Source organism: Melospiza georgiana, chromosome 21 (assembly GCF_028018845.1).
Source record: "Melospiza georgiana isolate bMelGeo1 chromosome 21, bMelGeo1.pri, whole genome shotgun sequence".
NCBI classification, from domain to species: domain Eukaryota; kingdom Metazoa; phylum Chordata; class Aves; order Passeriformes; family Passerellidae; genus Melospiza; species Melospiza georgiana.
Window position 1 is genome coordinate 9,137,034 of NC_080450.1, and position 20,117 is coordinate 9,157,150.

Sequence of the window (20,117 nt, forward strand, 5' to 3'; positions counted from 1 at the left end):
TGATCTGGGGGGCCAACAGCCACCTCCATCTATTTATTTTTGTTATTCCTGTCCTGCCCTGATGTAGAGATGCTGGGTGGGGACAGAGCCACAGGGAAAAACCCCCAGACACCCAACAGCTGCCTCCACGCTGCTGCTCCTTCTCTCTGATCTATATACATTAGATATATTTATATATTATAGTTATATTTTTTTTTTTTTTAAAAAAAAAAGGGAGGGGAGTAGAGAGCAGCCAGAGGCTCTCCCAGCTCAGCGCCCTCCCTGGCAGCATGTGCTCCCCCCCCCTAAAAATAATAATAAAACCTAGAAAATGATTCCAGTGCGTTTCTCGGCCAGCCCCTGCCCCCCAGCGCCCCGGCCCGGCCCCCCCCTGCCCCCCCAGCCCTTGGGCAGCCCCAGCCTTATCTCTGCCCATCCATGGTGGCCACGGCTTTCTGTGGGGGGGCGGGGGCCGGGGGGGTGGGCGGCCAGGAGGGCTGCCCGTGGTGCAGGTGGTGGTGCAGGCCGTGGGCCGTGGGCGACGACGGGGGCAGCCACGAGGGCTGGTGGCTGGGGGGAGAGGAGGCCCAGAAGGGGCTGAAGCTGCCCGGGGGGGAGCAGGCCATGGAGGTGATGGGGCTGTTGCTGCTCTGCAGGCTCTCCGAGGTGCGCAGCTTGGAGAACATGGCCAGCGCGTCCGGGAAGTTGGGCGGCGTGGCCGGCGTGTTGCTGGGGGTGCACATCTGCAGGGCACACGAGAACGGGGCTGTCAGCTCACCCACGGGGGAGTTTGGGGGTCCCAACCCGCCCAGGGGGGGGGTTTTGGGGTTCCAACCCACCCATGGCTGAGGATCCCACAGCTGGCACCCCCCACATCCACACCCAGGGGTCTGTGTGGCACCCAAAAGATGGGGGAGAGGCTCCTTTGGGCCACCCCAGATGAGGTGGGTTTGGGGAGCAGCACAAACAGGGCTGGCACAGTATGCTAGGGTCCCACCTGCCCCCCCTTTCACACCCACACCCAGGGGTCTGTGTGGCACCCCCAAAGACGGGGGAGAGGCTCCTTTGGGCCACCCCAGGTGAGGGGGGTTTGGGGAGCAGCACAAACAGGGCTGGCACAGTATGCAGGGTAGGGAGGGTGCTGGAGTCCCACCTGGCCCCACAGGACCCCCTTTCACACCCACAGGTCTGTGTGGCACCCAAAAGACGGGGGAGAGGCTCCTCTGGGCCACCCCAGATGAGGTGGGTTTGGGGAGCAGCACAAACAGGGCTGGCACAGTATGCTAGGGTCCCACCTGGCCCCCCTTCCACACCCACACCCAGGGGTCTGTGTGCCTCTCCCAAAGGTGTGGGGTGCCCGGGGAGAGGCTCCAGCCAGTCTGGGAAGCACATTTGGATCCCAGATGCTCAAAGCCCACAGATGGGGTGGGTTTGGGGAGCAGCACAAACAGGGCTGGCACAAAGGGGTCCAGTACAGAGGGTAGGGAGGGTGCTGGGGTCCTACCCGGATCCCCTTTCCCCCAGGTTCCTCACCCTGCTCCCCTTCACACCCCATGAAGGCAGAGAGAGCAGAAGGCAAGCAGGGCCCCCCCAGTTCCTGGTACAGGCTCTGCTTTCTTGGTACCCAGCTAAATTTAGCACCCCGACAGTGATGGATCCGTCCCTTTTTCCAGCAGAGGAAAAATCCACCAGGGAGGACCCAGCCCTGCTCAGGGGCTGGCACAGGGACCCCAAACCAGCAGAGAGCTGGCTGAACTGAGGATGGGGAGGGGTTAAAGGGGGACAGGGGGGTGTATCCAACTCCCATGGGGCTGCACACACAGGGAAGGGGCTGTGGGCAGGGGGATGCCTGGACATGGGGGGTCCATGCACAGGGAGACTTCATCCCCCTGCTTAAATCCATCCCAAATCCCTGCTGCCCTCCTGCAGCCACAACTCCTGACAGGTGTTTGTGGGGACTTTGAGCAGAGTTAAGGGGCTTGGTCAGTGTCTGCTGCATTAGCAATGGAGGACTGAAATGTTTCTGGTGGGGAATGGCTCCTTCATCTCCCCCTTGCTGGGGTTTATCCCAGGATCTGCCCCTGGCTGGTGCTCACAGTCCCTGCTGCCCCCCAGCACAGACCTAAATCCCTCTTAGAGGTTCCTCCTCATCCCCATCCTGGCCACCCTGAGTGATGCTGGGATCAGAGGAGCAAACCCTTGCTGGGGGCCCAGACCCCTGAAGTTGGGGTGCACCCCAGCCTGAGGGAAGCAGCAGCTGGCTCTCATCAGCCCGTGGAGCTGGGGCACCCCAAAAATGCAATCAGGCCTGGCCGGCACTGAACAGGTTCATCCTTAACCAGGGATATTCCTCCACAGAACTCATTTCAGAGCTCAGCTTCAAGTGGTGCTACCCCAGCCTTTGCTTTTTAAATTAACCTATACATGTGGCAGTATTTGAAAAGATACTTGTTGGAAAAAAAAGCCCCAACAAATCAACAAACCCCCAAAACCTTAAATTTGCTCTGTTTTGGAAAAAACCCACCACCACCACAGCCAGGCCGGGAATGATGCTGGATACAGCTCTGAGCTTCTGGGGTGATGTTTGCCAGATTCATTTGAAATATTAATTAAAAAATAAGAATTTCCATGTAATTATTGCCCTCCTCCTCCAACACATCTTGAGGAGAGCTGTCAGAGGGTCGGTCACTGACACCCCAAACAGCTCTGGCAAGTCCTGGCCCCACAGAATCTGTGGGGGCTTGGGGAGTGTGGGGAGCTCCCCTTGGGGTGGGGGTAATGGGGATCACCCATCAAACCACAGCCACACTCACAGCTTTGTTCCCTGACGCTTGAAAGAGAAATAGAAACTGCCAGCACCAAAGTCCTCATCTCACGTGTGGGGCATTTCAAACTGCACCAGTCAGGGTGCTGGGGAGGGGCAGGGAAACACCAAATCAACTCCCCAAAACAGGAGTGTCTGGAGAGAAGGTAAAAGGCATTTTGACACCACGTGGAGCACACGGTGTTATGAAAACACTGCTGGGGAGGGGGAGAACTGAGTGGCTCGGGTCTGGGGGGAAATGGGTGCCTGTTTTAGGGTGGGGGGAATGGGGCTGGGATGGGGCTCCCAGCCCTGGTTTGCATCCTGCCCCAATGGGGCTTTGGGATGAGAGCAGCAGGGCCTGGAACTGCTCTGATGGGGCTTTGGGGTGAGAGCAGCAGGGCCTGGATCTGCTCCATGGGTTTGGGGTGAGAACAGCAGGGCCTGGATCTGCTCCCCGTGTTTGGGGTGAGAACAGCAGGGCCTGGATCTGCTCTGATGGGGCTTTGGGGTAGGAACAGCAGGGCCTGGATGTGCTCCCCGGGTTTGGGGTGAGAGCAGCAGGGCCTGGAACTGCTCCCCGGGTTTGGGGTGGGAACAGCAGGGCCTGGATCTGCTCCCCCAGCCCCTCTCCCGCGGCTTTTCCACCGGGAGACCCCGCAAGGTGCCCGGGGCAGCACGGAAACGCGCGGGCTGGGGAGGAACTGCAATAAAAGGGCTTTTACTGCGAGCTGGCTGACAAAGCGACTTTCTCCGAGGGAAACCGAGCGCTGGCTGCCGGCAATGCCGGGCCGGCTGGCATGGAATGAGATGGGGGAATGATGGAACGAGAAAAGGGGGAAAATTCACCCTAACCACGACCCGCGGCACCGCTCAGTTCCCCAACACTGGAGGATGGCGGCGGGGGGAGGGGGGGGGAAGAGGGAAAACAAGAAAGAAAACCCCTGAGAAACACAAAACAAAACACCCGGAGGGGAACAACTTCCTCCCTCCGGCCGAGGGGATGTGCCCTCGGCCAAGGTCAAGCGGCGTGGGGGGAATGGGGGCTCCAGCCGCGGCCCCCCGGCCCGGGGAGCCCAAGTCGCAGCGCGATGCTCGCCGAGACAAACTATTTCCTGGCAGACATTTTAGCTCGTGTTTACATTCCCCGGCTGCGTGTTCCTGCGGGCGCCCGGCAATATGGCTGGCAGGAGCTGACAGCTCCGGGGCTGGGGCTGCACCGCTCGGGGGGCTCGGCACGGGGGGCTCCTCTGGGGGGCGTGGGGAGGGTGCTGCTGTAGGGTGGGGGGGTATGGGGGGCTGGTGGTGCTGGCAAGGGTCTAAAGGTGTTTTGGGGGCTGGGGGAGATGGGGAGGGGATGGGGGGTGCAGGGGTGAGGGAGGGGTCCCACTTACCATCTGGGGGGGGTGGTGGCTGCTGGGAATGTTGGTCTCCTGGAAGAAGGCGCTGAGAGCTGTCTGTGGGGACAAGCTGTCAGCTGCAGCCCACCCGAGACAAAGGGGGAGGGACCACAGGCGCCCCCCAGAGCTCGCCCCGCAGCCCCCCGCCCGCTCCCACCCCCCGGGACCGCCCCGGGGTGCCCAGCCCTGCCAGGCCGAGGGGCTGCCCTTCACCCGCCCCACCGGAGACCGTGTGCCCTGCTCGCTCTGGGGCTCCCCAGGCCAGGGGACACCCCCGAGCCCGTGTTTACACCCCCGAGCCCGTATTTACACCCCGGACCCGGTGTTTACACCCCGGACCCTGTGTTTACACCGCCGCCTCCGTCCCCGCGGCGCCCCCATCCCCAGCCCGGAGCGGGAGGGAGGGGCCGGCCCGCTGGGCCGCAGCTCGGGTTTCGGCCCGGGTATAAATAGACCCGGCGGAGCCCGGGCCCGAGGCGCCCCCCGCCCCGCCGTGGGTGCCGGGGGCCGGGCAGGACCCCCCAAACCCGGCCACGCGTGTCGGTGAGCCGGGGCCGCACGGGCCTGCCGCCACCCCCATCGCCTTCCGCCCCGCGGCTCTGCGGCCAGGCGGGCGGCGGATCGGGACCTGGGGCGCCCCGGTTCTCGCGCGGGTTATCCCGATCCGTGCCGCCGGCGGCCCGGCCCGTACCTCGAACTGCCAGTGTGCCGCCTGCAGCAGCTGCTTGGCCTGGTCGGCGGCGCAGCCCGCCGCCAGCACGAACTGGTTGATCATCACCTGGTGCCGCAGCTCCTCCATGTTGACGGACATGGCGGGGCGGCCCCGGCCCGGCCCGCACCGCCCGGAGCGCCCCGCGCCCGCCGCGCCCGCCGCGCTCCACCGGGGGGACCGGGGGGCGCCGCCGGCCCCGCCCCCGCGCGCCGATTGGCCGCCGCCGCGCCCCGCGCCCCGCCCACCGCCGGCTTCGAACCTTCCAGCTGCCCCGGCGCCTCCCCATTGGCCAACGCCTGTGTTTTGGCTGAAGGCGGCCCCGCGATTGGCTGGGGGTGGCGGAGGCGGGGCCAGGCGGGAGGGAGAACGGGCGCTGATTGGCTGTGCGGAGGTTTTATCGTGAGACGTTGGTGACGTCACGTTCATTGAGGAGGTTCATTGAGAGGGGCTCGGCTTGGGGGCGCTCATTGAGGAGAGATGTTGGGGGGTTATTGAGGGGAGGCTCATTGGGAGGAGCTGTTTAGGGGTTATTGAGAGGGGTCAGTTTGGGGGGCATTCATTTGGGGGGCATTCATTGAGGGGAGCTGTTTAGGGGGTTCAGTTTGGGGGGTGTTCATTGAGGGGAGCTGTTTAGGGGTTATTGAGGGGGGTTTGGTTTGAGAGGTTCTTGGAGAGGGGTTTCACTGTCGGGGGGTCACAGAGAGGGGGGCTCCGCCCATCCCTGGATACCCCTGTTGGGAGGGCCACTCCTGTGGGGGCTGCACCTTAACCCCCAGTCAGGCTCACCCCTTGTTCCCTTATCAAGGCTCCTCTCTTCCTTCAGCAAAGCTCCCCCAGCACTCATCTCCTCCTTTTTTGGGACCCTGCTGCCCCCTCCGGGGATCCCCCCTTAACCCCCTGCCTGTCCCTCCCATCTGGGAACAGCTTCCCCTGGGGATGGGACCCTGACCAGATGCCAGGGGCAGGAGCAGGGACCCATCCTCTTCATCCCCACACCCCTGCCATGTAAAGGCTGTGGGGTTCAGGACAGCTCCCAGTTTGGGGGAAGGGGTTAAAATGGTTAAAATCCTGATTCCTCGGAGCTCCAGTCTCAGCCTGCAAGGATGAACTCTCCCGTTGTGTGCTCTCCCCACAGCAGGTTGGTGAATCCAAGTGGGACTTGTGCAATTCGTGCCTAGAAGTGTTTTGATTAAAAAGGGAAAATTAGCATTTAAACGCCAAACAAATAAAGCAGGGACTTTGCCAATGCATGGTGTGAAAATAGGTTGATCTGGGATGAGCCACAGGAGGTTTTGATGTGGTGGTGGTGACCAGGGGGAACGAGGAGACAGAGCAGTGGAAACTCCAAGCTGCATCTGCAGCTGGTTGCCCCCAGCACTGAGGCCTCTGTGGGGCTTCTGCAGAGTCCTGCTGGTCCCACGAAGGTGCAGTCCAGCAATGCCAGGCTGTGTTTGCCAGGCTGGGATCCTCCTGGGATATTCAGGGGGTTCCCTCCACTGGGGTTCAGTGATGGCTGTGCAGGGTCCTGCTTGCCCAGTAAGATTTTGGTGGCTTTGTCTTCTTGGAGCAAAAACCAGCCTGGAGGCAGGGGAGGTGTGAGAGGAGCAATTGCAGCTGCAGGGATCCCAGACCCACCTGGCTCTGCAGGCAGCCCTGGCGAGCTCTCAGAACCTCCTGCTTGCCAAGGCCACCCATGGGCTCAGCACAGCTTCGAGCTGGCAGCAGCTGGCCTGGGAAAGCCAGGGGAGTGCAGCTCATGGGCCCTTGGCACCCAAAGCTGTGACAGAGCAGTGCTGGTGACACTTGGAGAAGCCAGCAGGACTGAGTTCTTCAAAATGATCCCTTTTTGGGGTAGGATTCGCTGTCAGCTCTCCATGCTGATATGTGCTACCCTGGGGGTCACTCCTGCAGGCCAGGGGACCCCCAGCACGTCCCCAGGCAGGAGCTGTGGAGGCCTGGGCAGGCACCAAGGAAGGGTCACCCCCTCCCTCCCAGGGGCTGCTCTGCTGCTTCCCCAGTTTGGGCCAGTTCATGCTGGGTGAACTGGGAACGGAGTGGCTGTACAGACAAACCTTTTCTGCAGTGGGTGGGCTGCACGCCCTCCTGTGCCTTACCGTGACTCAGTTTCCCTCTCAGCACAAGGAGGGCCCCTCTCTGTGTCACACACACATCCCACATCCCCCAGCCCAGCAGCATGTGCATTTTGGGTTCAAACATTGCATTTTCTCTGGATTGCCCCTCCAGGTGGGCCCTGCTGGGGTTTCTCCTGGCTGTGTGAGCGCTGGGAGGTGCAGGCGGGCAGAGCAGGGAGGGACCCTGCCCTCGAAGCCGCCGTCTCCCGCGCTCCACTGCGGCACTGCCCTACAAAACCCTCTGCTGCAGCAATCCGGGGAAAAAAAACCACGAGCCGTGCATGCAGGCAGCAGCTCTGTGTGTAATGACTGCCGGGTTATGGATCTGCACGGGGAGAACTCTGAATTATTGTCTGCACCGAGGCCCTGCAGTCTGCTCGGTGCCGCTAATGAAATGTGCTGGCTCCCTCTCCCAGCTTCCCGCTGTATCTGGCTGGAGCAGGGCAGTGGGGCTGGCAGCTCAGCAATGCTGGGCTGTGCTGGAGCTTTAAATTATCCACGTGTACAACGGGATCCCCAAAAATGTTTGGGATCTGTTCCTGCGGTCTCGGGACTCCCAGCTGGGCACCAGCACCCAGAGCTGGATCAGGCTCCCAGTGTGGATGCTGCCCTCAGCTCCTCTGAGAGCCATTGGGGTTGGAAAAGACCTTTGAGATCATGGAGTCTTAAATCCTGCTCTCCAGCGGTGCTCCTGCTGGCAGCCAGCCCAGGTGTGACATCCAGCAGCACGGACAGGGTGTCACTGCTGGCAGTGTGGGTCCCGGTGGGACAGTGCCAGGCTGCAAACAGGGCACAAAGCCTCTGTGATTTGGCCTTTCTCAGCAGCCTCTGGGGCTGTGTGGGTGGGAGGCAATGGGAGGGGGGTCCGTGTGTCCGTCTGCGGGGAGGGGACAAAGGGGAGAGCCCCAGGGACGGCCTTTGCTCGTCAGCACTGAGCAGCCGAGGCCATCAGGGCAGCTGATCCGCCTCCCTGCACATCTCCCGCTTGATATTTATAGCGCTCGTGTTATCAACTCGAATCAAAATCATGTGATGCTCCACTAACCGGCGCTGCCGGACTAATTAATCACCGGCGGGGTTAAGTGAGAGCTCAGAGGCTCCTTCCTCCCTCTCCGGCTCCAAGAGGGGAACGAGGAGGTGACCAGTGCTTCCCAGTGATTTAACTCTGGGGCAGCTGGGGGAATCTCTCGGGGTGCCCTGGAACAGACAGGCGGCTCCGTGCCTCCAGAAGTGCTCCGGGTGTGGAGGCAGCTGGGAGGGCGGGATAGGGATGATGATGATGATGGAGATGAGCACTGGGGGGGCTCTAACCCGGCCCCCCCAGCGCTGTGCGCCCCTGAAGCGCTGCTGGAGGAGATCAGTCCTGTGCCAACAGCTGCACTAAATCCTTCCTCTACAACCTGTGGGGAAAAGCGGGGGCTTGTCCTCCTCGCAGGGGACACGCCGGCGGCAGGGGGAGTCCTGAACTAGCAGGGCACTGACGGCCCGTCGGAATTAAACCCCTAAATCCTACAGAAGTCCCACTCAAACACTGCCATCCCACTGGCCTCAGGGGTTACCTTCACAGGGACGGGGGGCCACGGCCAGCCTGCCGCGGGGGTCCCTGAGCCGGGGGTGCTGCTCGGTGCCCCCCAGCTGTGGGGCTGGGGGCGAGCTGGGCACAAGTCACTGCGGGGAGCCCGAGGGTGGCGGATGATGGCGAGGAGGCCCCTGAGCGCTGCTGGGTGGCACGGGGGATGGCACGCGGGTGGCACTGTGGACACGCGTGGGGCACGGGTAAGCGGCACCTGACGGGGACGCCGCTGGCGGGGCGGTGGGCACCGGGGCACGGTGAGCCGGCAGCACCGCGTCCCCGCCGCTCCCCGCCGGGCCGGGCCGAGCCGGGGCGGGCCGGGGCGTGGCGGCCGGTGCGGCCCCGCCCCGAGTGTCGCAGCCCCGCGGTGCCGCGGAGGCGGCGCCGGGCGCGGCGCAGAGCGGAGCGCGGCGAGCGGAGGATGCTGCGGGCGGGGGCCGCCGCCAGCCCCGCTCCCGGCGCCCGTCCCGGTCCCGGGCGGGAGGAGTCCCCGCCGCCCCCCGCCCGCTGAGCCCGGCCCGGCCATGGGGGCTCTGACCAGCCGGCAGAACGCAGGCGTGGAGGAAGTGGATATCCCCGCTAATTCCGTCTACAGATACCCCCCGAAATCCGGTGAGCCCCCGGGGTGTCTCGGGTCCCGGTGCCGCCGGTGCGGAGGGACAGAGGGGAGCGAGCAGGGCGGGCACCGGGCACGACCTTGCTGCGGGCGGGGTGACCCTGCGCGCCCCAAAACAAACCCTGACGCACGGGGGGGCACCCTGAAAATCTGGGTCTGCTGCGGGCTCCCTGCGTGAGTTCGGCACGGGAAGGATGGGGGTCCCCCCTCTCCGGGAGCCCCTCTGCCCGCACACCCCGCTTCCCAAACTTGGCTGAGTTGACGCGACTTTAATGACATTATTGCCATCACGATTTCTGTAGCCGTGGTCTGCGGCACCGAGCTCCGGAGTTGCTTTTTATAGCCGGTGACTCCGGTGCTGGCTGCTCGGGAAAATGCTGGGTTTGAATTCCCGGGAGGATGCGGGAGGCTGGGGTGGGAGGGATCGGAGGGGATCCCTCCTTCGCAGGGCTCTGCCCCATCGCAGCACCCCAGCCCCTGCCCTGGGCATCCCTCCCCTTCCCGGCTCCGGGGCTCGCTGCGATTCATCTCCCGCTCCCCAAGCCGGCCCTGGCTCAAACCTTGTGCGTGACCTTGGAAAATCCGTCCCTCCCCTCCGTGCCTCGCTTTTCCCTGCAAGGGCCGGGCCGAGCGGTGGCCGAGGGGGAGGGAGGGGTGCAGGGGTCCAGCCCTCGGCTTCAGAGCCGCAGAAATCCCGGCCCCGCTGGGTGATGCCCCGCAGCACCGTGTGTGCCGTGCGAGGAGACTGCACAGGATCCTTGCAGCGCTAAGTATTATTAATAGGTAACTATTTTGGTAGTTAATAGGATAAGGTAAACGCTCAGATCGTTAGTGCTGTGGCAAGTTATTCACTAATTACAACTAAAGAGCTCCTTAGCAAAAATTACAGCCCGACACAAACCCTGTGCTTGTCCTGAAAAGCTGTGCTTGCCTTTTTTTTTTTTTTTTTTTTTTTTTTTTTTTTAATTTTAATCTAAAATAGGTTGCACAGCTGGCTGGAGATGGCTGATCCTTGACAGCCTGGCCTCCTGCAGGGCTCCCCAGCTCCCTTTTTTACGTGGTTTCAAGGCCTCTGTCACTTTGATGCCAGGTGAGGCTGCACCAGCCCACCCATGGCATTGCTCTTTGTAGGGACAGTGTCTCCGTGCACGACAAGTTTTCCCCTTGGGACCCTGTTTTATTTAGGGGCTCTTGAAATATCTGGGTACAAAGGGGTGGAGGGTGCAAGTGCACCCAGCTGAGCACTTCCAAGCCCATCTCAGCTGCAGAGATCACCAGGCTGGTGCTCAGCTCCAGTTTGCAGGGGGAGCCTGGGGCTCCTGGCTGTGCTCAGCTGGCCTGGCCCCACTGCTGGCTCTGGGCACAGCTGGGGAATGGTCCTGCTGCTGCCCAGGGTGCTCAGGAGAAGGGCAGGAGGTGCCCAGGTGACACAGCCATCTGCACAGGGACAAGGGCAGGCTGGTGGCCCGGGGGGATTATGGCTGGTTTGCCTTTAATCCCATGGGATTTGCCGGCAGCCGAGGGAGGACGTGCTGGGCAGAGGAGCTGATTCTGCTGTGCCAGCAGCACCTCCCTCACCTCAAAAGCCACCTGGAAACAGCCACTGCCTTGGAAATGTGCTTCTGGAGGGGAATCTCATGGGACCTTGGGGCATTTTCCTCTCTCTGGGCTGTGGCTTTGGCTGTGGGCTCTCTCGGGATGGCCAGTGCAGCCTGTGGGAATGGGGCAGCTGTGTCTGGTCCCAGTTTAGCATCTCCCTATCCTGGGGGTCCCATCCCCTACAGACAGTGTCGATGGGATTAGTTAAGCCATAATTTTTAAACAAAGGCTGAGATTTACTTCCATGGCTGGCGCTGGGAGGAAGAGCCAGCGGGGGCTGTAGATGGAGCCCACTGCCTGGCTACTGGGATGGCTTTTGGGGCAAATCTCCAGCTTTCAGCCCCTGTCCCCAGCTGAGACTGGCACCAAGCTCCCCTGGGGCACATGGGGCTGTGAGCAGGGGCAGGAGCACAGGGATCAATGCAGCAGTGCCCCCCAGGTGTGGGGCACAAGCCCAGGTGGTGGCAGGGCCGAGGGCTGACACAGCAGTGCTGGGGCAGGGTTTGGCCTCAGCTCTGGCTGCCTGCTTTGAGCACAGGATTAAATAATGGGCTGCCCAGGGGCAGAAGCACCCAGAGCCTTTACCCAGCCCATCCCAGCACCCTGTGCTGGCACCCGTGGCCGCAGGGTGTCCCTGTGCCAGCACAGTGCCGTGCCACTGTCTGGGCTGACTGCAGGCTGTGCAAACCTGGGCTTCCCTCACCAGGGATGAGCTGGGAATGAGCTTTTCTGGTTTAGCAGCTTTGGAGAGCCAGAGGCTGCAGTGCCAGAGCCCAGCAGGGCGGTGGTGGCTGGGGCACAGTGCAGGACATGTCACACACGAGGGTCCTCACCCTTCTCTGTCAGCTGGACAAGGTGGCATCGCTGCCACTCATCACTGCCAGATGTGAGCCAGCAGATGTGCAGGACACACAGACTTTTTTTTTTTTTTTTGCCAGGAACCTGAGGCAATTGGGGTTTATTCCTCCTTTCCAGCAGCCGCTCTGTGCAGCCCTTCCTGAGATGTGGCTGTCCTTGACAGGCTCTCCTTCCCTGGGAGGAGGCCTTGGATTTACAGCAGCCCACGAAGAGGTGCCTGTGACTGGGAAGGTGCTTCCCTGCCCCCAGCCGTGCCCAGGGGGTCACTGACATGCTCCTGCTGATTCCCCGGGCTTTCCTCTGCTGGTGCTTCCCTGGAAATCCTGGCACGGCTCCACCTCTTGTTTAACAGCAAGGAGGGAGCACGGAGCTGCTTCTGCCGCTGTCAAGAGGGAGTTGTAACCTCAGGGGGATGTGCCAGGAGCCTGCAGCACCCAGGGGTGCTCCCAACCCCTGGCAGGAGGCTGGGTGATGGCAGCGTGGTCCTCACCTGCTCTGCCCATCCTGTGGGAGCCCCCAGCACGCACTGAAGCCTGGCTGGGCAAATCAGAGAGCCTGTGCTCCATTTTCCAGCTTTCCCTCGCTGCTGGGGTGGCATTCTCCATGTTTCAATGTAATTTTTTTGCCATCTCCTGCTCTTGCTCCAATCAGTGTCAGGAAGGGCTCTGGATGGCCCCGTTCTCCCCTGGCTGTGCTGTTGCAGGCAGCTCTGAAGGCACTTTGCTCTGGAGGGTTTTTTTTTTTCCACCTGGCCGAGCCCTTCCAGGCGAGCTGCCTATAAATTATGTAGATGGAAAATGGGACCTGAAAGCAGCAGGCATCAATAATTGATGGTCGACGTTTGCTCAGGGGCTGGCTGCATGCAGGCATGGCTGTGCCAGGGGCTGGGCAGAGCTGTGTGACCCCACTGTGTGCCAGGGGGCAGAGCTGTGTGACCCCACTGTGTGCCATGGGGCTGGGCAGAGCTGTGGGACCCCACTGTGTGCCATGGGGCAGAGCTCTGTGACCCCACTGTGTGCCATGGGGCAGAGCTCTGTGACCCCACTCTGTGCCATGGGGCAGAGCTGTGTGACCCCACTCTGTGCCATGGGGCAGAGCTGTGTGACCCCACTGTGTGCCATGGGGCAGAGCTGTGTGAGCCCACTGTGTGCCATGGGGCAGAGCTGTGTGACCCCACTGTGTGCCATGGGGCAGAGCTGTGTGAGCCCACTGTGTGCCATGGGGCAGAGCTGGGGGAACCCACTCTGTGCCATGGGGCAGAGCTGGGGGAACCCACTCTGTGCCATGGGGCAGAGCTGTGTGAGCCCACTGTGTGCCATGGGGCAGAGCTGTGGCACCCCACTCCTCCCTCCTGGCCCAGAGTTACATCCCCCCTACTCCTCCCCTTGTGCTTTGGGCTCCCTTTGGGGTCTCGGTGCAGGATTAAAGCCTGATCCAGCCCTGGACAGGCCCTGCCTCTGTTGGAAGCTGATTGCAGAGCTGCAGCCCAGGGTTAAGCTCCTTTATCTGTGGTGCCCAAATGTTTGGTTTTGGGGTATCCCCCAGAGGGGTGCAGATGGATCTGTGCTGATGGGTTTGGGGTTTTTATAAGCTAAACCCTGGCCCTGTGGCTGTCAGGATGCAGGACACTGTGTCCATATCTGACATAGCCTGGTGCTTCTGCTCACGCCTTGCTGCTCCCCCATCCCTGTCCACCTTTCCCTTTTTCCCCACCTCAAGTCCCAGCCCTCCTGCCTGGCCAGGTCCTGTGCCACAACATGCTTCCCCCACACAGCCCAGCTCTCACAGACCAGGAGCAAGCACCAGGACCTGGTGTTCTGGCTCTGTGAGGGAAGAAAGAACCCTGGTCATTGCCCAGCATTCATCAGGGCACTGTGGAGCACTCTGCAGGGCAGGTGCTGACCTTCTGGAGGGTCTACAGGACCCCAGAATCCTGCCTGGCACAGGTGAGCCCTTCCTAGGGAAGGCTGCAGGCTGAGAACTGACAGAACTCGGGGCAGTTGTGCTTTGCTCACCTTCCTGGTGGCAGCTGCAGCCAGCCTGGGCAGTGTCTGGCTGGGTGGCACCCAGGGCTGTGCCATCAGGGCAGGAGCAGCCCTGGGCAGTGTCTGGCTGGGGACACGCTGCACTGGGTGGCACTTGAGGGCTGTGCCATCAGGGCAGGAGCAGCCCTGGGCAGTGTCTGGCTGGGGACACGCTGCACTGGGTGGCACTTGAGGGCTGTGCCATCAGGGCAGGAGCAGCCCTGGGCAGTGTTTGGCTGGGGACACGCTGCCCTGGGTGGTGCCCAGGTCTGTGCCATCAGGGCAGGAGCAGCCCTGGGCTGGATCTGGCTCTGTGCTGCCCTTCCCAGCAGCATCCCCGGGCTGTGGGAGCCAGCCTGGCTCCTCCAGGGCTCTCTGCCTCTCCTGCCTCCTCTGGGGGCTGTTTATGGCCGGGATTAGCGCTGCTCTGCTGCCCCAGGGGCCCGGATCCCTCCGCTCCTGCCAGGGCGGGGGTGGCTGAAGGTCAGGGTGACCTTGGGTGGCTCAGGCCGTGCTGGAGCTCACAGGGCTGGCCCAGACAGGGAAAGGGGAGCAGGGATGGAGCAGCCCCGAGGGCCAGCGCTGCCGTGAGGCTGGAGCCCTGCATCTCTCCCCATCCCGGCTCGGAGCTGATGCAGGAGGAGGGGAGGGCAGGCAGGGAGCTGGTCCTCGGCGGCCGCAGTGTGTGAGCTCAAGCAGAAAGGCTCCCAGCAAGGTGACCCTGGGGACAGAGTCACCTCCGAGCCATCGATCCGGTGCCTGCGCTCAGGCGCTCGCTGTGCTCTCGTTTCAGGGAGTTACTTCGCCAACCACTTCATCATGGGCGGGGAGAAGTTCGACTCCACGCACCCCGAGGGGTACCTGTTCGGCGAGAACAGCGACCTCAACTTCCTGGGCAACCGGCCCGTGGTGGTGGGTACCGGGGGAAGCGGGCACCGGGGGGAAACGGGCACCGGCACGGCCCGAACCGGGGAGGCTGAGTGTGAGAGAGGGTGCAGGACAGGGGCTGTGTGTGACAGTGTGTGTGTGTGTGACAGGCTGAGTGTGACAGAGGGTGTGTGACAGGGGGTGTGTGACAGTGTGTGTGTGTGACAGGCTGAGTGTGACAGGGGGTGTGTGACAGGGGGTGTGTGATAGGCTGTGTGTGACAGGAACTGTGTGTGACAGGCTGAGTGTGACAGGGACTGTGTGTGGGACAGGCTGTGTGTGACAGGGGGATGTGTGACAGGGACTGTGTGGGACAGGCTGAGTGTGACAGGGGGTGTGTGACATGAGGGATGTGTGTGACAGGCTGTGTGTGACAGAGGATGTGGGACAGGCTGTGTGTGACAGAGGATGTGGGACAGGCTGTGTGTGACAGGCTGTGTGTGACAGGGACTAAGAGTGACAGGCTGAGTGTGACAGGGGGATGTGTGGGACAGGCTGAGTGTGACAGGCTGTGTGTGACAGGGAGTGTGTGACAGGGGGATGTGGGACAGGCTGTGTGTGACGGAGTGTGCAGGACAGGCTGAGTGTGACAGGGGGATGTGTGTGACAGGCTGTGTGACAGGGACTGAGTCTGACAGGCTGTGTGTGACAGGCTGTGTGTGACAGGGGGTGTGCAGGACAGGCTGAGTGTGACAGGGGGATGTGTGGGACAGGCTGTGTGTGACAGGGACTGTGTGTGACAGGCTGAGTGTGACAGGAGGATGTGTGGGATAGGCTGAGTGTGACGGGGTGTGTGACAGGGGATGTGTGTGACGGGGTGTGCAGGACAGGCTGTGTGTGACAGGGGGATGTGTGGGACAGGCTGAGTGTGACAGGGGGATGTGTGGGACAGGCTGTGTGGGACAGGCTGAGTGTGACAGGGGGGTGTGTGGGACAGGCTGTGTGTGACAGGGGGATGTGTGTGACGGGCTGAGTGTGACAGGCTGTGTCTGACAGGGGGATGTGTGTGACAGGCTGAGTGTGACAGGCTGTGTGTGACAGGGGGTGTGCAGGACAGGCTGTGTGTGACAGGCTGAGTGTGACAGGGGGATGTGTGGGACAGGCTGTGTGTGACAGGGGGATGTGTGGGACAGGGGGATGTGTGTGACAGGCTGAGTGTGACAGGGGGGTGTGTGGGACACGCTGCTGCCTGTCCCCTCCACAGCCTGCTGGCTGTCCCCTCCACGGGCTTCCAAGTGTCCCTTCCCCGGGCAGAGCCTGCCAAGCCCACCTGGAGAGGATTTTCTGATGGCTCATACGAGGGCTGATTTCCTGCCTGTGAAAAACGCCAATCACTTGTTTTAAAAATTCTAAAAGTTTAATAGTAATAAAATGGCTATAAAAAAATAGTGATAAAATTAGAGTAATAATAATTTGGACAATTTGAATTTAGAACAATATGAGATAATAAATACAAACAGTTATGGATGTCTGGGTACCTTTTTCTGGGCAGCACGAGCCTGAAAAAGGACCCACGTTAACAGAGGATTAACCCTTAAAAGCAGCAGCCTGTTGTATATTCATACATCTCATACATGATGCATAAATTCCATTCAAATACAGGATTCTGTCTGGGCAGTGTCAACTTCTTCCTCTGAATCCTGACAGCGCCTTTGAGGCAGGAAAAAGTTAATTTCTTCTGATAAGAGGGCAATAAATTCTTTTTCTCTGAAAGATTCAGGTGTCCTGTGGCTGCTATCTCAGTGTGAGTCCTTTCTTTAAAAAACGTATCCTACATAGCATAGTTTCTATTTTAACATTTTTTATAACCTACAACTATATTTAACACACTACTTAAGAGCATTTATACAGCATTACTTCCTAACACAATGCATATAATATTCATTTTAATATTTGCAAAAAGCCAATCATAAAATACATGCATTTTTCACAGTGCTGCAGCCTGTCTCCTATCCAGGACTGGTGGTGAAGGTGAATTGGGCTGATTTAATCCATCTTCTTTCTCATTTCCTCTCCAAGAGCTGAGTTTTCTCTTGCCTTCCCCATCTCATCCAGGAGCTGTATCCCAGACAGGAGGGCACACAACACAGAGGCCCTGGTGTGGCGTTCAGGGGAGTAGAGCAGCTTGGACAGGAGCAGATGAAATTACTCTCCAAACTCTAGCAAGGGAGGGGAAGAAATAAAATAAAATAAAATAAAATAAAATAAAATAAAATAAAATAAAAAAATAAAATAAAATAAAATAAAATAAAATAAAATAAAATAAAATAAAATAAAATAAAATAAAATAAATAAAATAAAATGGCCAGGGGTAGGTTGGGGCTGGGTGAGGCATGGATGGATTTTGCAGTGCTGGGTGCTGCCAGCTCCAGCTCTCTCAGGGCACAAGGGAACCCAGCTGGAAGGGGTTCCCTACACTCCAGGCTCCTGCAGATGGTTTTTGTGCTTGCTGCCTTTGGAAAGGGAGGAAATGAGAGCAGGGGTTCAGCCTGGGAATGATGTCCCTCCTCATCTAGGTGCCTCTCAGCAATGGGACAACTCACCACCACTGGCTGGAGGAGTTTGGGGGGGTTAAATATTCAAAAGATTCAGGATGAGACTTAAAAGTCACCAAAGCTTTTCTGTTAAGTTGAGATAAACGTGCCTGGTGCTTTGGCCCAGCCCTCGAGCATTGCCTGCTGCCAGCAAGGTTCCTGTTTCCTCCTTGGGACTGGCTTTGGTAGTGCTTTGGCAGCATGATGTGGTCCTTCAGCAGGGAAGTGTCCAGCCCTGGGCTGTGCCAGAGCAGGGATCCAGGCAGAGCCGAGGTCAGGAGCACCCACAAAGCCCAGGAACACTGAGGGCCAAAGGCAGAGCCTTCCCTCCCTCCCTGCTCTGAGCTTCCCTGGAAATGAGACGTCAGCACTCAGGGTCTCTTCCAGCAGGGAGTGTTGAGAAATCCTCTTGATTACAGTAAAAGCCTCTAAACTGCCCAGTGAGCAGTTCCCATGTCAGCAGAGCAGCAGGGAAGGCAAAGGAACAGCTTGGAAGCAGCAGAGAGCATTAATCCAGCATCACCAGCTGAATTGTGCTGCTCCGTTTGATGAGCGATGGCTCTGGGCTGCAGAGCTGTGACCAAGATCCAAGATCCCATCTCCTGGGCAGCAGGGGCAGTGCTGGGGCTGGACTTTGGGTCAGGCCAGTTTTGGGGGCTCAGGGAGGACTTGGGGGGATCTGTGTTGGTTCTGGTCCCAGCCTGTGTCCAGACAGCACTCGGGTCTCTCTGATGCTGCCCCCAGGCCCTGTCCTGATGCTGCTTTGTGACATTTTTGCTTTCTGACCTTCTGGGAGAGCCCTGGTGGGGCTGGAAACATTAAAGATGGCCGCTGCTTTTTGGTAGGGGATTAATTTTGGGTTCCTTGGGGATCAAGGTGATCTTGGAGGAATTGTGTCCTAAGTCCTCTGTGAGCAGAGCACTTTGAGCGATGAACAGCTCAGGGATGTGCAGGGCAGCCAGAGGCTGTGCAGGCTCTCCCCTCCATGGATACATGATAATCTGGATTTTCCAGCTGGGAACAGGTTCCCAAGGGGCTGGGAAGGGCGTTGCAGGTGAAGTAGCTGCCACCATGCAGGGGCTGAGGAGCAGAGCAGCTGCTGGAGGCACTCAGGGAGCACAGGGGAAGCCAGGAGCTGTTGAAATGTGCCACTGGGTTTCCCTGCCCACGCAAAGCTGCTGGGGTTTGCTTGTAGAAAAACCCCAAGACAGACTTTTGAGGGTGGTTTTTATTTCACTTCAGCAAAAGCTGGTCTGCACCAAATGTTGCTGTAGGCACGTGGATGACATTCTTAACTTCACCACAACCATCACCCATTTTTTTTTCTGTTGTGTTTCAGCTTGATTGAAAGTGAAGAGATGCAAAACCTCCTCTGAAGAGCCCCTTTCTGACATGCAAAACCTGGCTTGTAAAATTCAATTTAAAAAGAAATCCAACCACCCCCAAAAAGTGCTTTTCACACGTGGGAGTGAAAGAGCCCAAAGTGGTTTCTGCAGAGCACAATTTGCCTGTGGCACTTCCCCATCCCTGTCACCCACCCCTGGCTGCTGCAGCAGGAGGGAGGGTGCACCCATGGGTGCTTTCCCTGCCAGGGCTGGTTTGGGTATGGTTGGGCTGGTGGAAACAAGCAATTTGGGGTGACTGCATTAGTTTGAATAGCAGGGGATGTATCACGACATGGCACGGCCTGTCATGACAGGCTCAGTTCAGCCTGGAGCTTGTTCTCACTCTCTCCCCTGCAGCTGCACTGGGTGGCTCTGCAGGTGCTCAGTTCTGCAGGTGCACGTTCAGTGGCTCACACAGAAGTTCGTTAGCAGCAGTTTAATGACTCTGCTGCCCTTTTCCCCTCCTGAGGAGGGTGAGAGCAGTGGGAGGCAGTTCCACAGTGCTGGCAATGCATGCCCAAAGCCTCTGATGCCATCAGCCACGCTGTGCCCAGCCTGGGCTGTAATCTGCCTTCAGTGGCAGCAGTGGGATGGTGGAGCAGGGATGGGGCAGAGCTGTGCCTGCACTGGGGGCTTCTGCAGCTGCCTGTCCCAGCCTGGCCCCCAGTGCCACCCCTGCTCTGCCTTGGGGACAGGAAAGGTGGGGATGGCTTTGAGGACAGCTGAGGTGATGATTCTCAGCACTCCTTCTCTCAATAACAAGTGATGGGAAAGAGGAAATGGCCTTAAGCTGCACCAGGAAAGGTTTAAATTGATGTTGGAAAAAATACTTCACTCAAAGGTTTGTGCAACCCTTGCACAGGTAACCAGGACAGTGGTGCAGTCACCATCCCTGTTTTTTACCATCTAGAAAACCTGGATTTAAAAGACATGTTAGAAAGGGTTTAGTTTAAAAGGTTTTAACGCAAATAAAATGTGTCTTAAAAGGGTTTCAGTTTAAAAGGTTTTAAAAGGTTTAAAAGACATGTTAAAAGGGTTAGATTGGTCTTGGCAGTGGTTGGATTCAATGATCTTATAAAGGTCTTTTCCAACCTAAATAATTCTGTGATGATGGTTGTCCCATCTGAGAGCACCAGGACCACGGGAAATGGGACATGGGCAGGGCATGGATGCCTTGCATGCTCCCTGCAGGGCATCCCCAAGTGCCACCTGCAATTCATTCTTGTCCCCTTGGTGCTGGGGTGCAGTGGGTGCCTTGCTGAGGGACAGTGGGACACTGTTCCCTCTCCAGAGGCAGCGGTTGAGGCTCTTGGACCATCTGCCATCCCTGATGGCACCTGACACCCTCCTGGCTCTGGCTGTCCCTTGGCACATGGTGGCAGCTTGCCAACGAGCTGGGCCTTAGTCAGGGCTGATCCCTCCTGCAGCTAAACCTACCTGGGAGATGGAGATTGAGAGGGGGGAGGTGGGTCCTGTGCCCCTTCCCCAGTGCCCTCAGTGTCCTCTGGGTGGCTGCAGTGCCAAGGAGAGGGTGTCCCCAGGGTGCCACCCCTGTGTCCCCTCTCCCCAGGAGCC

At 59.5% G+C, this 20,117-nt stretch overlaps 2 protein-coding genes across 5 annotated transcripts in view; one reads left to right on the top strand and one right to left on the bottom strand.

Moving 5' to 3' along the window:
• Positions 1–372: 372 nt before the first annotated feature.
• On the bottom strand, positions 373–5,039 carry UBALD2 (UBA like domain containing 2). Its single transcript, XM_058038698.1, has 3 exons — positions 4,874–5,039; positions 4,177–4,239; positions 373–722 (listed from the first exon to the last, which is right to left on the bottom strand). The coding sequence occupies exons 1-3, from the start codon at positions 4,991–4,993 to the stop codon at positions 402–404; spliced, it is 504 nt and encodes a 167-aa protein (XP_057894681.1). The 5' UTR covers positions 4,994–5,039; the 3' UTR covers positions 373–401.
• A 4,001-nt stretch (positions 5,040–9,040) lies between these two features.
• RNF157 (ring finger protein 157) overlaps positions 9,041–20,117 on the top strand; it is a 32,805-nt gene continuing 21,728 nt past the window's right edge. For 2 of the 4 annotated variants that reach the window (XM_058038761.1, XM_058038760.1), the window contains exons 1-2: positions 9,055–9,211; positions 14,490–14,608. In XM_058038761.1, coding sequence (XP_057894744.1) covers positions 9,124–9,211; positions 14,490–14,608 — 207 coding nt within the window. In that variant the 5' untranslated portion in view covers positions 9,055–9,123. Of the gene's footprint in view, positions 9,212–14,489; positions 14,609–20,117 lie in introns of all 4 variants that reach the window. The other 2 variants (XM_058038762.1, XM_058038763.1) reach the window with 2 other exon arrangements.